Below are 15,913 nucleotides of genomic sequence, written 5' to 3'. Positions count from 1 at the left end.
AATTATATGTTTAACTAGCTGTTGCCCGCGACTTCGTCCGCGTTAACATAGTATAATAACAAAGATGGATAGTCCGCTGACAAATATGAAAAAAGTATAATATAACCTCCTCCTTTTTGGAAGTCGGTTAAAAAGTAGCCTAAGTTACACCTTACTACATCAGCTATCTACAAAAATAATTCCCGGCAAAATAGCTCCAGCCGTTTCAGAGATTAGCTGGAACAAACAGACAGACAGACATACAGACAAAAATTGTTAAAAATGTCGTTTTGGTGTATGTATCGTATATAGATTCATATGCATGTAGTAAAAACCGGTTCTTTAATATTACAAACAGACACTCCAATTTTATTTATATGTAGATGTATAGATGTATAGATTAAAATCAGAAAAATGATTGGATCAAATTAGCTTAACAATTTCAGTCTTATTTTTAATCCGCAATGTTCTCTTGTGTTTCATACAGGGCTCGGAACCGGTTTGAAAATACCGGTTTATTTCGGTTAAAAACCGGTAAATATATCGTTCTTTTATTTACCGGTTAAACAAGCGAACGGTTTTTACGTAACCCAAATGGTAAAGGTTACCGGTTACTAACACACAAACGATTTTGAAAACCCAAATCCCCATTTTGAAAGTCGGTTAAAATTGTAGCCTATATGTTATTCTGATGTATAAGCTAAAGTAAAGTTGTAAAGTTTCATTAAAATCTGTTCAGTAGTTTTTGCGTGAAAGAGTAACAAACATCCATACATCCAAACAAACTTTCGCCTTTATAATATTAGTAGAAAGTAGGATGTTTAAGGGCTCCACGAAGTGAAAAATTTTTACGAAAATTATTTAAACATTTTTTTTATGTACAATGAGGACGGAAGTTCAAAAAAATTTCGTTAGTTAGCATTTGTTGAAAAATTAACTTTAAGTTAAATTTCCAACGGGAGCAAATTCTTTAAAGTGTTCGGAATACACTAAAAGTTTTTAAAATTTTTAAATTAATATTTACAATATTTCGCGGTCCGAAATTCGACCTTTCGCGGTCCGCACACGGACCGCGGTCCGCCTGTTGCCTGCCGCTGACTTAGACTATAAAACAAATACACTTTTTAAATCGAGTAAAATAAAAAATAAACACTACTTACATTTTTTAACTGATAGTTGTTAAATACCTAATAGAAAACTAATTACCTATTAAAATCTGTATAATCATTTTGTAAAAATAAAAATTGTCTGAAACGAGATGGTTGCCGATAACAGGCATAAATCATATAATTGTATAATATAATATCATAATCATAATATTCATCCTACAGAACACATACATACTACATAGTAATTACAATGTCCATTACTATTACTGAATTCTGATGAATATAATTTGCACATTAACATATACTTTCCGTTCTTAAAACAACGCTGAAACCCCCAAACTTGTATCTATAAGGAATCAGTTCCGTCAGCACCTTCTCAACCATGGTATGTACCTTGATGCAAAATCTTACTTTAGGCTTGCGCACGGGGTGGCAACGTCGCGCGCGGCTAATTACCGGTTAATTTTCAATACCAAAACCGAAATTAAAGAAAAACCGGTATTCTGGTTTTTACCGGTAAAGTGCAACCTTTAACCGAAACCGGTTTGGGGTCAATGACCGAAACCGGTTTTGTTCTGCAACCGGTTTCCGAGCCCTGGTTTCATATTTACTAATTTAGATCGCTTTTAATTTTTAAGTCATTGAAGTTTTTTCATTTTTTAGGGTTCCGTAGTCAACAAGGAACCCTTATAGTTTCAGTCTGCCTGTCCGTCGGTCTGTTCACGGTTTTGCTCAGAGACTATAGGACCTACAAAGATGTTATTTGGTATAAATGCACAATGCACATATTAATGATGCCGACAAAATGGTACATGAAATCTTTAAAAAATATCGTATCGTATTCGTGTCCACTCCATCGTGTGGGGTGTCGTTGGATAGGTTTTTTTTTTTAAATATTATGAGTATTTATAGATCATTTTCAGATTCAGGGATTCGTTTGTGTAATATTAAGTTTTAAAGTGGAAAAAATCGTTAGAGTCCAGTTTCCCCCCTTTTCTACCAGCTAAACGGTTGCTTCTGGAAATGTGGAGAAATTCACGGGAGTAGTAAATATGCTTAATTTAAAAGGAAAACTATCACGGCTAAGAAGACTTCAAAAGTTTTTGAGTTATAGTCGACCAACTAAAAAAAATATATTCGCCGAAGTATAAAGGAACTTTTTGTTCAAATTCCTTTGAACGTAACTGAGATGATCTTGTTAGTAGTGTAAAACACGTTATAAATGTTCATTCATTGACCATACAAAAATTATCGAAACTAGCGGTACTACGGAACCCTATATTGCGCGTGGCCCGACATTCACTTGGCCGGTTTTTAACTATGAGCAAAGAATTACTCCCAGGTATAAATTTACAGTTATAAGTAAAAACTTTTCATTTAAACATACCATCCGTAAGATTATTTCAAACTGAAGCACTCCAATTGTTTTTCCATCTCCATCTCTACATTTAAAAAATTCTCAGGTGCTATAAAAAATAAAAAGCGGAATGGAAGACGTCGCGATTCACTTAGATATGCGATTGCTTACCCGCGCTCAGTGTGGCAATTACGTAAATACCTCCCCAGCGGTCGGCAACGTGAAAGAAACGACCTAGTTGCTGGCAGATCAATCGTATTGAGGTTTATTGAGGAAAGATTGTGCCAAGCAGTAAACAAACGACTGTTGCCGATCGATTAAAAAATTGCCGAGTTTTTTAAACGAACCAATTGTTTTAAATCGGCTTAAGTGACCTACGGTTTAATTTACATAACAGAATTAAAATCAGCCAATATTTTATGATTTTTATTTTGAATTGCATGTAAAAATTGCTAAAACAGTTTTATTTTGATCACAAACATCTTTTAAGTTTCTAAGTAACAACTCCGAAAACCTGAACAAACTCAAGTTACATTTCTAAGAAATATTTCAGTTTAAGTAAAACTAGAATTTGTTCAATATGAACAGCAGTAGACGTTATTAAATTATATAATTAGAAACAGCAGGTGTGTTACAGAAAGCGCTAAATGGCCACCATCAGGTGTTTCGAGAGAGAAATTTCTGCAAATCTTTACTTTCTTTGATCGCAATTTCTCAGCAAATTTTGATTTCTATTTCAGGAATCATTGGAAAGGTTTAAATAAAAAATTGTATAGCTTTTGCAGTAAACGCGACAAACTATGTTTTTAATAATTTCGTTATTGAATCATCAAAGAAAATATGACTGATGACGCTTAGGCCGCGTATTTAATCCATCGCCCCGGCGGCCCGCAGGCATATAATTATATTGGACCGGATGCATACATTTTCACATATCTCTAGTAACTGTAGTGATAGCGAAAAAATTATATTGATCTCTAGCCAAGACCTACAAAAACACAAGAATTTCAAGTATGTTGCCAGCCTATAAAGTAAACCGTGCAGAATACTCGTGAGGAAGGCTCTTGGGATTTCTGTTCCATCTCACACAGTATAACGCAACGCTAGCCTTACACTGGCTTTCCATGAATCCATTATTGGGTATTTCACCAATTTCCTTGATTTGGAGATGTTGGTTTACTTTGTTTGGCTACTATGTTACTGTTGCCAAAAGCAGCGACTAGGTTTCTTGCGTACCTGTTTCTTTGGACTTATTAGTCTCTTCAATTACCATCTTGTGACATTGGTACACAAGCACCAGTGTCACAACATTGAATTGTTTGACTCATTTAATTCTCTAATGTCAAAACTACAAGTTGTCTAATGATAGCAGCCGGGCACTGGACTAAGTAATTATTCTATCTACATTCTACTGGATACCATACTGAATGGCAGCATAATTACAAAGATACACGCTGGGCATGTTAACATCCCGAGCTATAAGAAAAAACCGGTACTCGCTATTGAATATCTGCATCCTCTATCGGTTGTATCACGGGAAGTGCTCTGAGGAATTGTTCGGAATGATACCACCTGCAAATTTTCGCCATCGTCCCACGCGAAAAACATACCATCCTCATCACCTTGATGAGTGGCAGTCTTCCACAGTGCGTGTTTCGCGTAACTTTCTGCCGCGCACTGTAAAACTCTGGAACGAACTGTCACCAGCAGTATGTCCGGACCTATACGACCTGCAAACCTTCAAGAAAAGAGCGTATTCCCTCTTAAAAGGCCGGCAACGCACCTGCAGCTCTTCTGATGTTGCGAGTGTCCATGGGCGATGGTAGTTGCTAACCTTCAGGTGACCCGTTTGCTCGTTTGCCCCCTTATTTAATAAAAAAAAATACTGGATCAAAATATCATGTTGCCATAAGTAGGACGCTGGACATATTGTTAACAGTTGCTAATCTGGGATCCTCTCCTAGTGCACGCTTCTATGCAGTATGCATTAGTAATGTCAGCACTTATATTGTAGAAGTATCTGCAATACCAAGCTCTCCCCAGTCTAATCCTGCATTTCTACCTGAGCTAAGCTGCGTTGCAATTTGTTTTTTAAGAACCAACAGAATCGTTATATTGCGCCCTGGTCTCGTTAAGCGTGGCGATTCTATTGGATCGTAAACAACCCTGCAACCAGCTTAGCTCAGCTTCAGTGGCAACGCAGCCTGATACTGGAAAGGGTATTGCTTGTTGCTGATACGCCTGCTCCCATGGTATTTTATTCCCCGCTTAAGACAGAGCTGTGGGTACGATAGAACCTACCACAAACGTGACTACTAGCCAAGTGACGCTGTCTGTATCCCTAAAATGTACCGTAATAGCAATAGCTAGGCTATTACGGTAGGTTCTAGAGATATAATAATAGCCTAGTGTCGTGCTGCTGTGTAACTATTTTCCTTCTTTCAGACGTACCCGGAAGAGCGCTCCTGCCGGCGCGAGCGGCCGCCCCCAGGGCTGTTCACGTCCATCAAACTACCCGAGGCCGAGCCCCCAAACGGGGTGGCGCCCCTGCTGGATTTCCCGCGGGGGCGCATGCGACCAGTTACTTTTCTGGGAGAGGGACCTCATGGAACTGTAAGTATTTAGAAGCAGCAGCGTACAGTAGATTACCACAGAACAAAACAACGCATACTGCAGCGAATAATATGAAGTAGCAAAACAATGTAGTATTACATCAAACGCGCGTAAACCTTAGCTTTTCTATCAACTCTGAGAGTTTAATAATTATGTATGATCTATAACTAGAAAAGTCATATTATAGTGAACTCACGGTAATTTTTAATTAACAAGTATAAGGGACGTTGAATGGTTTAATTAATACAACATCGTTTAACTCCGATCAACCTTGCAGCCAATCAGCGCTCGATAGTGTGTACGGGGCTTAAGGCCACAATGGGAAGCTTGCAAAGCGTTGTAAAACTTATAATGAGTAAATACGACCAGCGTTAAAAGTTTAAAAATAACTGTCGTCTCGCAACTTCCATTCTTATCGAGCAATTATAAAATGGATATTAAACTTGAGAATAATATCTTTGGATACAAGTTGACTTACGGCGAAGTTTAGAGTTTCGACTATTAGGGTGTCTGACTTCTACAGACGACTGTCTGGAAACATATTATTCTTGTTATATTCATATGTTTTGGATGCATTAACTATCTCAGTTTGTACGTACTATAGCTGATGTAGAAATAATTTAAAATGTATTTAATATAAGTACACCAAAATTCAATTCGCCGGGTAGAGAGAAATTTTGAATAAGGCCTATCGCTATATTTTGTCTCTTTTACACACAACAACATTGCTTTCTCGGACTTTACGTTGATTTCTAGAATAGGATAGCTGTTAAAGTAGCGTTGGACTTTTTCAAAATTCCTATATCCAGCGATCTGACTCATAAAAATATATCCAAAATACTACCCAAACACGGAGCAAAATTCGAATTTTCCGTACAAAAGATGTAGAATTCCGTTTGTATCCACATCACAAATTTGTAGGTAAGTAGTAATTTTGGACAAAGCCGCTCCGTTGGACCGAAAAGGAACAATAACCTCACCTTGGCTCCACTTTGATTTTACGCTTTTGGCCAGACCCTCGCAGCTTTACAACTATGAAACTTGCTACAGAGAATATTAAAATAGAGTTTGACGTCGATATTATCAGAATATTCTATGTAATAATGAAAGGGTCCTCCGTAATTAAGAAGAGGCTTTTGTTGATATGTTTCGATTCCATGGTATTCTACCTACCTACTCACAATTAGCTATAGGGTTCGTTTACACCTAACCAGACGAGGCGTGACGTTATAAATTACTAGATGACGCCCGCAACTCCGTTGCGCCAAAATCCGTTTATCGCGCGGGAACCGTACATTTTATCCTATGTCCTTTCTCGGGACTCAAAGTATCTCCATACCAAATTCCAGCTAAATCGGTTCAGCGATTTGGGCGTGAAGTGGTAATGGACAAACAGACAGACAGACACACTTTCGCTTTCATAATATTAATATGGAAGTATGGATAGCTATAAAAAAATAAAACGTCGGCATTACGCTATTCGATACTTCAATTTATTCTAGTTTCAAATGAATTATATTATTTTATGCATCGCCAAGTTGCGTCTGGCTTTTTAACCGACTTCCAAAAAGGAGCAGCGCTGAAAGACTAAAATATTATTTTTTCACTTTTGTACATGGCGAGCGCCCCAGCGTCACGAGATTCTCCATACAAATGTGAAAAAAATGGTCTTTCAGCGCTGCTACTTTCACAGTGAACTCTCTACAAGGAGCACATACACATCCTCACTTAGTTTTGTTACATACGCGTTTCATACGGCCAAAAAGACCAGAAGCTTTGATATTTACGATTTTGAGTCTAAGCACTGGTCTCGAGTAACATATAGCTACGTCGTTAAGGGGTATCATTTACGAGTAAGCTTACCACATCAAAGGGAGCGAAACAAGCGGGGAGCGCAGGTGGGTCGTGGCTCACTAATTCACAATGTTTGTTCTTTTATAATGAAAACACAACATTGCCACTCGCATGTTCGCTCGCGTCGCAGCCAGGGGCGCCACTTTCGCGCCCCGGCTTATGATTGGATTGAAAAAGACGCGCGCCACTTATATTAAATTTGCAGCTCGATTGCATTCGCCTCCCTAGACGTGACGTGTTAGTTAGTACCCTATCGAGGTTTTGTTTCTATTCCACGGCGCTCAGTGGCGGATTTACAAATTTTGCCGCCCCTATAACTGACCTTTGAAATTCAATACGTTAGTTTAGTTCACAATCATATCCCACCAAAAACATTGTTTGAAAATTTTTGCTGAGACGACCACACAAGGTTTCACCCTGTGCGGTAGCGAAACGGCAAAACCTTACATATTTACTGCAGGGCAATCGCGATAATTTTTTTCAACTGAAGCGCAAATAAAACTCGGACGTTGATAGACTTTTGGTACTCGGATTCGGTATCCCGCTAACGTTTTGACAGCTAGTTGAGACGTTACTGAACCTCAGCCCAAGCGCAAACGCTGTCAAAACAAAAAGTTGATACAATGCTACTTCTACTCGCACGTTTATGAAACGTTTCTTATTTTGGTGTGTTAAATTGACAAAAATGAATGGAAAAATATAACGCTATAATCAAATTATAATATAGGCTTATATTTTACTTCAAAGCTGTAAAATAACACTACGGACTATTTGAGTTTGTTAAAAAGTGAATTGAATTTTAACATTACTTCTTTACGTAAGTAAATGTTTTCCGCGCAACAAAAAACTTTTGTCACACACTCACAAGTCACTATTAAACACTTAAGTATGGCATTTGTAAAATATAGTAAAACAATATTATGAATTTATCTACGTAAATTAAAAACTCCAAGTAACATTCATATTTCATAACTAGGTACCAAAACAACTTCACTCGTGTCATGTTCATCCATATGTAAATAAATAATTTGTCAATTGACCAATTAACGCATCGGAAAAAATTTGTTCATATTTAAGCCAATCAAAATTAAATCAGAAGGGCGCTGATTGGTCCGCTGCAATGTCTGTCTAAAGGTCAAACGTTGTGCTTCGTTCGAGTTCCATCTAAGGTTGAGTTACGGTTGGAACGTTAGCACGATACTGAAATTTGTTCAGACGCAGCGGAACCAAACCGTAACTGAACCACAACCAAAGCAAATGTGAACCTGAATTGTTTAAAAATAACGTGATTGCCCTGCTGGTATATAGAATTTGTTTAAGTTAGGGTCAGTAGAGTTAGGCCGTGTAAATTCAGAAGAATTGGCTCTACATGAGATATCATATCTTTTTCACAGGGTAAACCATATTAGTGGTCGTCTCGGCAATATTTTGCAAGAAATGTTTTTGGTGGGATTTTTTATTTCTGTAAGATAAAAAAATGGGGTTAAATTTGCTGCCCCTCTAAATCTGCCGCCCTAGGCTCCAGCCTACTTAGCCTATTGGTAAATCCGCCACTGACGGCGCTCCAACTTCGGCAATCAACGGTGGAACAGCCTTAAAACCCATCAAGCAACGGAAAGTTTAAGTAGCCATTAAAACAACATTTCCAATAAACCAAACGGCTACTTGTTTATCTTTTCTATAGGTGCCGTATTTAAAAAACAATATGTATAGGTCCATTACGATCCGGTGCCCGGTGGACGCGGTTAATTCGCCGCAGTCACGCCACCACCTCGGCCCGTCAGGACACCCTGAAACAACATTTTTTATTCACCCCACAATGGGCATGAAAAATGACAGTTAAAACAAAGGAACGTCGAACTTCCAACATTTTACAGAGAATATTTGTCCATAATCATGAAACTGACGTGCAGATAGATGATAGAATTATCGGACGGACGACACGCCATCAAAAAAGTAATATGTTTGGAATTTTCATCGTGCGAGCCGTGCGAAATTTATTGAATTAAATTCCAGAGTAATTATCGTGGGGGCGACTTAATTCTCGCGCCGTGTCGCTAGGGCAAAGTTTGCGCGTCGTCCTTAAAGAGGGGCGAAACGAGCACTGGACTACGAAAATACTCATAAAAATTGATTACTGGCCGTAGCAAGAAAATGCAATCTGCTCCCACATAACCCCCCGCCCGCCTCCACGCTTAATAGCCACCTACATTTATTTTATACTTTTATCACGATATTTACGACACATCTGATATTTGTTTTGAACATTTCAAATATTAATTGCGTTTAACTGAAACTAACGTTTCTATTGATTGAGATTTCGTGCAATTTGATTTATGAGTTTAAGAAGCGATTAAGTAAATGATGTAATTTATTTACATTAGACTCATTAATATATCTATTTATTCAGAAATAAAATGATGAACAACTAATATTAATAGTTAGTATTTTCTTCCAAAGGCCCAATATAAATTGGTTAATTAACGTACAATAAATAATAGTAATATTTTTAACGACTATTCAACTTGTAGCCAACGGGTTTTAACAACACATTAGACTGTACTTACATGGGTTGGGTCGCGTTCGGTAAAATACGAATTGCCGTAACCGATACGGACCGCAGACACAAATTAATTAACCAATTAGTCTCGAAACTGTCATTAACATATACAACAATTATTAACTGATAGCCGAATTAACGATCTTTGTACATGCCATGATTTTCCCCCAAAATGTTGACTTTTTTAACGGTGACGGTACGCTAATCGTGTTCGTGCTGTTCTCAAGCAAAATGTAAAAAATACTACATATTTTTTGTATGATGTGTGTATATGGGTGTTACTTTCATTATATTTACACATTTCTTTTAAAGTTACAAAAAAAATTGCGTCTCTAGTGCGCTCTAAGTGAGAAAAAATATTGTGACTTCAATTACGCCAGACGTCATGCAAGTTACTTTGAAATCTGTCAATTCCAAACATAATTTAGGCTATGTAGTTACATAGTAAGTTTACTTAGGTTGTATCCCACGAATAATAAAAACTAAGGAAAAGTAACTCCTTCAAAAACATGTTCTACAATACTTGTCCAAAAGTACCTATAGGTACACATTTTCAATACAGTTGCGGTCTGAATTGACCCTTACACCGTACACGTGCTTGTTATATATAAGTTCATATATATATATATATATATATATATATATATATATATATATATATATATATATATATATATATATATATATATATATATATATATATATATATATATATATATATATATATATATATATATATATATATATATATATATATATATAATTTTAACCTCGGAATCGGCTCCAACGATTTTCAATTTAAGTAGGTATATAGGGGGTTTCGCGGGTGATAAATCGATCTAGCTAGGAATCTTTTTTAGAAAATGTCATTTTATTCGCGTTTTATCGAATACCGAGCAAAGCTCGGTCAAATAGCTAGTTATATTTAAAGGACCAATTCTTGTATAATATAAGTATATAATTGGAATCTCGGAATCGGTTCCAACGATTTTCATGAAATTTAGTATATAGGGGGTTTCGGGAGCGATAAATCGATCTAGCTACGAATCATTTTTAGAAAATGTCATTTTATTCGTGTTTTATCGAATACCGAGCAAAGCTCGGTCAAATAGCTAGTTAATTATTAAGATACGCATACAATTGAGGCTTTTGTTAAAATTTCATGTGCTTAACTATTGCCATTATGGATATGGAGCAAAAAAGATTAAAAAATCACATTTACTGTATGGGAGCCCCTCTCAAATATTAATTTTATTTTTAAAATTTGTTATTACAGCGGCAATATGAATAAATTTCGGAAGTCTCGCTATAGCGGTTCAGCCTGCCTGCCTAGCATACGCCAACGAGATATCTCACTCTCGAGATAATTAAAAATTACTCGTCTCATAATGTCAAAATCTCGACATTATCTCGACGAAACTCTATAAAAATGTGTTATTTCGATGATAGATCTACGCGAGAAAAAATGTCAATAGAGATGAAGATACAAACCATCAAACATCGAGAAAATATGTAGAGTGAGATATCTCGATGGCGTATGCTAGGCAGGAGACAGACGGATAGACAGACAACGAAGTCTTAGTAAAAGGGTCCCGTTTTTACCCTTTAGGTACTGAACTCTCTGATATAGGGGTATAAGTGCAAAAAATCTTTTTCGTTTTTAAAATTTCAAGGCAAAGTCCGCGCTTTGGCGTTTGCTAAAGAAATTACGGAATTCGTAAACTGAACGACAGCAAAGGTGAAGGACTTAACACTCTGTCGTCAAAACGAACGGCCTCTGAAAATACTTTTCATTTTTCACGTGCGCAATTCAATAGCTCTTGCAGTGACTTTTCGCCCACACTACTTTTCCATGGCCATTTTGAGAGACCTATTACTTCGTTTTCCAATTATTTTAAGTTATTAGAAATTGGGATTCGTCTTCCACCCGAACCAGAGTTATTCTGATAACAAATACTTGCCAAATCATTTTCTATATAAAACGGTTGTACAGAGTTTAAAAGTCGATCTAAAATTAACTTAATTGGCTTACAAATAGATCTTCTGCGACATTCATCAATTGATTTTTAGAAGAAACTTGCTGACCCGGCAAACGTTGTTTTGCCATATAAATTATTTCTAGTATCAATATTTTGCGCTGTGTTTCGCCGAGTGAGTGAGTTTACCGGAGGCCCAATCCCCTACCCTATTCCCTTTCCTACCCTCCCCTATTCCCTTCCCTTCCCTACCATCCCCTATTACCCTATTCCCTCTCAAAAAGCCGGCAACGCACATGCAGCTCTTCTGATGCTGCGAGTGTCCATGGGCGACGGAAGTTGCTTTCCATCAGGTGACCCGTTTGCTCGTTTGCCCCCTTATTTCATAAAAAAAAGTAGATAAAAACCTATTCTCAGGCCTAACGAATGAACATAAGATTTCATTAAAGTCGGTTGAGCCGTTTTGGAGGAGTTCGCGCACAAACACTTTTATGTATTAGAAGAAGAAGATGGAAGAAAAGTTTAAGTGTACAATCGAAAGTGAATTCATCCAGGTAATTGTTACAAGTCAGTACCCACCCCAACCTTTTACTCAAACCTTTAAAACACTGATTCAATAATCACATATGAACCCACTCGGCACCCTTACGCGAGGTGAATCATAACTACCCTATTCTTTTTATCTTGACGCCCTTCTATTATGTTACTTAGGGATAAAAGGTGCAGGCCAAAGTGGGAGACCTACTTAATCGGGTGCTTTACTTTATATTTCAACTAAATTGTTCTTTTCAAAAATGTCTAGAGAATATTACATTTTTTCGGCTTCTTTGTTTTTTCAACAGTGGAGAAATGGAGTCATTTTTAAAGAAGCTTTGCGTTGTGTTTATTTAGCTATGTATTATTAGTAATTGTAGTAATAATTGAATGTATTAGCCGGTATGAGTAATTGTACTATCAGAGAAGTTGATTCCTAGGGAGTTACCTACGTAGAGGAGGGACCTACGTAGTTTGGTCGCGTTACGTCAAACCCAGCCGACAGATCGCAATTAACATTGACTATTGACATGATCCGACCCAATGACGTTGGTCTCTCAACTGCCTAGGAATCAATTTCCTCGATGGTACATAGTAAAATAAAGTCGGTCTGCTATCCGTTCGCTTAGAATATGATCTTCTTAAATACCCACCACATTTTAATGGAGTTTTCAATAAAGTGATTACTGATTCAAGGGAAAGTTTTCTGATATTTTGTAATAAGAATAACTATTTGTATTAGGCAACGTTGCACGAGTCGATCCTGTGAGTGATTTTATTTAGATTCAAAACTGGAACTTAAGATGAAAGACTTTCATAAAGGCCATTCCAAACAAAAGCAATATACAGGCGCCTTCCTCCCGCATAAAAGTTTCACATTCGCGAATGAAAATCACCTTTTATTTCAGGTAAGAAACAACGAATGCACCTTGATTTTAAATGAATTCAAGGTCTGTAAGTCCGTTAGACGCAAACCCATTATCTACGCTCGCTAAACTTACAAACTGGGCCAAAGTAGGCTTTTGCAAAATATACAGGAAAATCTCTGCCTTCCCAGTATTTACGTGCTTAAGAACTATTTCCTCGGAAACTCCTCCACGTGCTGTGGAATAAAAATGTAAATTCACAAATCCTTTCTATTTAATTTTTAAGCGCACATTTTACGCTGTCCCAGAGAATGCGAATGCTTTTCTTTGACTGCAACTTCTTCTGTTTTAAGAATGTATCTAAATAAAGTTAAAGTTACGGAAAAGTGTTTTAGTTATCTCAATACTTACTGGTATATTAAATGATGATATCCTCTCTTAATGTTCTCAAAATGATATTTCATATTAAGTACCTACAACATAAATGGATTTTGGCAAAGAAATGAGGACTGATCTCATAAAATCGGCTTGCTGCCATTATTATTGCAATCATTAATCGACATAATCGAAGAATCATAGCCAATAAGCGATCCGATATCTAACTAGTAACTACTAGTCGGCCTCGTGCCCTCAATGCAATGATTAACTTTTATGCTACATTTTTTTCTTTTTGAACATACTAACATAAAGGCGAAAGTGTACTTATACTGTGATACTTCGTCACGTAAAAACATGGAATTTTATTAAAGTTATAACAGTTTAGTCTCTGGACTAACGTATAATATATATAACGTATATTATGCTACTTATCGTACTGAAAATGCGATTGAGGCCTCGAGCAACAACTCTTAATAAGTGTAGGTAAAGGCTGCCTTTCTACCAGAGATGTATTGCGAGGAATGTGATTTTAAGATCCATTAGAATCGCTACGTTGAGCGATGTCATGGCAAGCTCACGTCAATGAAGCGATTCTATTGGTTCTTAAAAACACATTCCTCGCAACACATATCTGTGGTGGAAACGCAGCCATATTCTCTAAAGTCTTATTTATTTATTCTCCAACAGCTCCAGATCTGCGAGACGGATGGAATCGAAGAACTGAGCGACGAAGAGTCCCCGAGTGGAGATCGCCGCCGCCTTGTTGTCGTCAAGACACTGTGGCGCGGATGCCATAACGATATCAAGTAAGTTCATGATGCCTCTTTTTACATGGGGAAATATTTTGAACATCCCCGGCGGATTGGGGACATCAGCCGGGGATGCCCACTAAAACCCCATGGTGCTCCACTCCCCGCTTAGGCACAATTACGGGCACGATCAACCCACCGCAAGAAGTTGATGATGCCTAGGACGATGAAGCAAGGGTCAAGGTTGAAAGGACAATGACTTTCGCAGTCTTGTAGACACGAGTCTTAGCTGTATAAACAAATAATGTCATTTAAGGACGCTATCACATTTTTTCAGAAATATCAGCGATTTTCCGGTACCATTTTAAAGAATACTAATAAAACACTATTTTTCGTGCACTTTTTCCACTATATTCAGAAATACTTATAAATTTTAACAAATTACACGACCGGTTTCGAAATAAATCATCTTCAGGTGTCAGGTTATTTCGAAACCAGTCGTGTAATTTGTTAAAATTTATAATTATTTCTGAATATAGTGGAAAAAGTGCACGAAAAATAGTGTTTTATTAGTATTCAACATGAATTTCCACCAAAAACCAACAGTACAATCAATTACCATTTTAAAGAATTAGGAGTCACACTGCGAGGATATTTTGGTTTCAAATGAAAGACAATATATTCATCTCCACTTCTATACCATAAAAATATTATAGCCGCATACAAAATTTTCACATAAAATACGTTTTAACCATCACGATAATCGCAAAATATATAAAAAAATGGGGTCTGGTTAGGAACCAGTATAGCTAAATACAAGGAACTAAGGAAAATAAATATACAAAAAAAATATTGCTTATTTAGTCCCCTATACTAATAGCTAAATATTAATTTATATAAAAATAAATAAATTTTCCATTTATAAGAAAAATAAGAAACTTTCTCAAATTTTTTCATACATTTTCGCCATATCAAGAACGTGGCGGGCGTCGTAACCGCCACTGTACAAGGCGCGCTGATATATTGAATGTTATTTTAATGTCCTTAACGTCGATATTAGTACTAACAGACATCCGACCTGCTAATTTTTCTATTATAGCGTTTGCAAAAAAATCACCAAGTTCATTCCTTTCAGAGAAACATTCAGAAAATTTGAGAATATTTGTATTCACCATCAGATGTAATTTCTAAATATCTTAGTCGTGAACCAATAAAGATCCTTCAATCTCCAATCTCCATAAATTGTCCCGAGGTAGAATGAAGTTGGCAAGACAAAAGTGTTCGCATTCTCCCGAGGCCGGTTAGCGCTGATGACATAAGTCCTGAAGTTGAGGACAACTTTGTATACCTCGGCCGTAATATATTGCAGTTGGGCCGAAACAACTTAGGCAAAATCGATGGGATGCTCCGAAGTTTCTTGAGGTCTCAAGTTCACATTGAACACAATGAGAAAGACACCTTTTGGTTTTCGGTGGAACTGAGGTGAACACTGAACACAGATCTTTTTAAAATGCCAGGGGGGCTTAAATGGTCACATTTAGCAATTCCTCTCAATCAATTAGCAAATGAATTGTCAAAACTGTCAAACTAACAAAGTATGTCAAATCATTACAAAAATACAAAAATGAATTGCAAGCAGAGTTGCATTTTGAAATTTTAGAAAAATGAATCATATTATGATTCATATCATGATTCTTCAATGCGACCATTTTAGCTCCGCAGGAATTTTGGATAATACATTATATAATATGTTTAGAATTTCATATAGTCAAAAATTTTGAAAAGGTCCGCGTACGTGCAAGCTGTCTACTCTCTCCACCACTGTCTTAATCACTTCAAAAAACTCGCATGGAATGATGCATTCTCGGCGGGAAAAGCCGCTAACGGCGACATTTTAAAAGCTTAAGAGGATTCCACACCGCCATTTTTTCCATACAA

At 36.9% G+C, this 15,913-nt stretch overlaps 1 protein-coding gene across 1 annotated transcript in view; it reads left to right on the top strand.

Moving 5' to 3' along the window:
• Window positions 1–15,913, top strand: part of LOC121739184 (epithelial discoidin domain-containing receptor 1-like) — a 90,329-nt gene that overhangs the window by 69,793 nt on the left and 4,623 nt on the right. Inside the window, exons 11-12 of the mRNA XM_042131533.1 lie at window positions 4,891–5,058; window positions 13,914–14,032. Coding sequence (XP_041987467.1) covers window positions 4,891–5,058; window positions 13,914–14,032 — 287 coding nt within the window. The remainder of the gene's footprint in view (window positions 1–4,890; window positions 5,059–13,913; window positions 14,033–15,913) is intronic.

This window comes from Aricia agestis, chromosome Z (assembly GCF_905147365.1).
Source record: "Aricia agestis chromosome Z, ilAriAges1.1, whole genome shotgun sequence".
Taxonomy (NCBI): Eukaryota; Metazoa; Arthropoda; class Insecta; order Lepidoptera; family Lycaenidae; genus Aricia; species Aricia agestis.
This window is presented reverse-complemented; position numbering and strand designations above follow the sequence as displayed.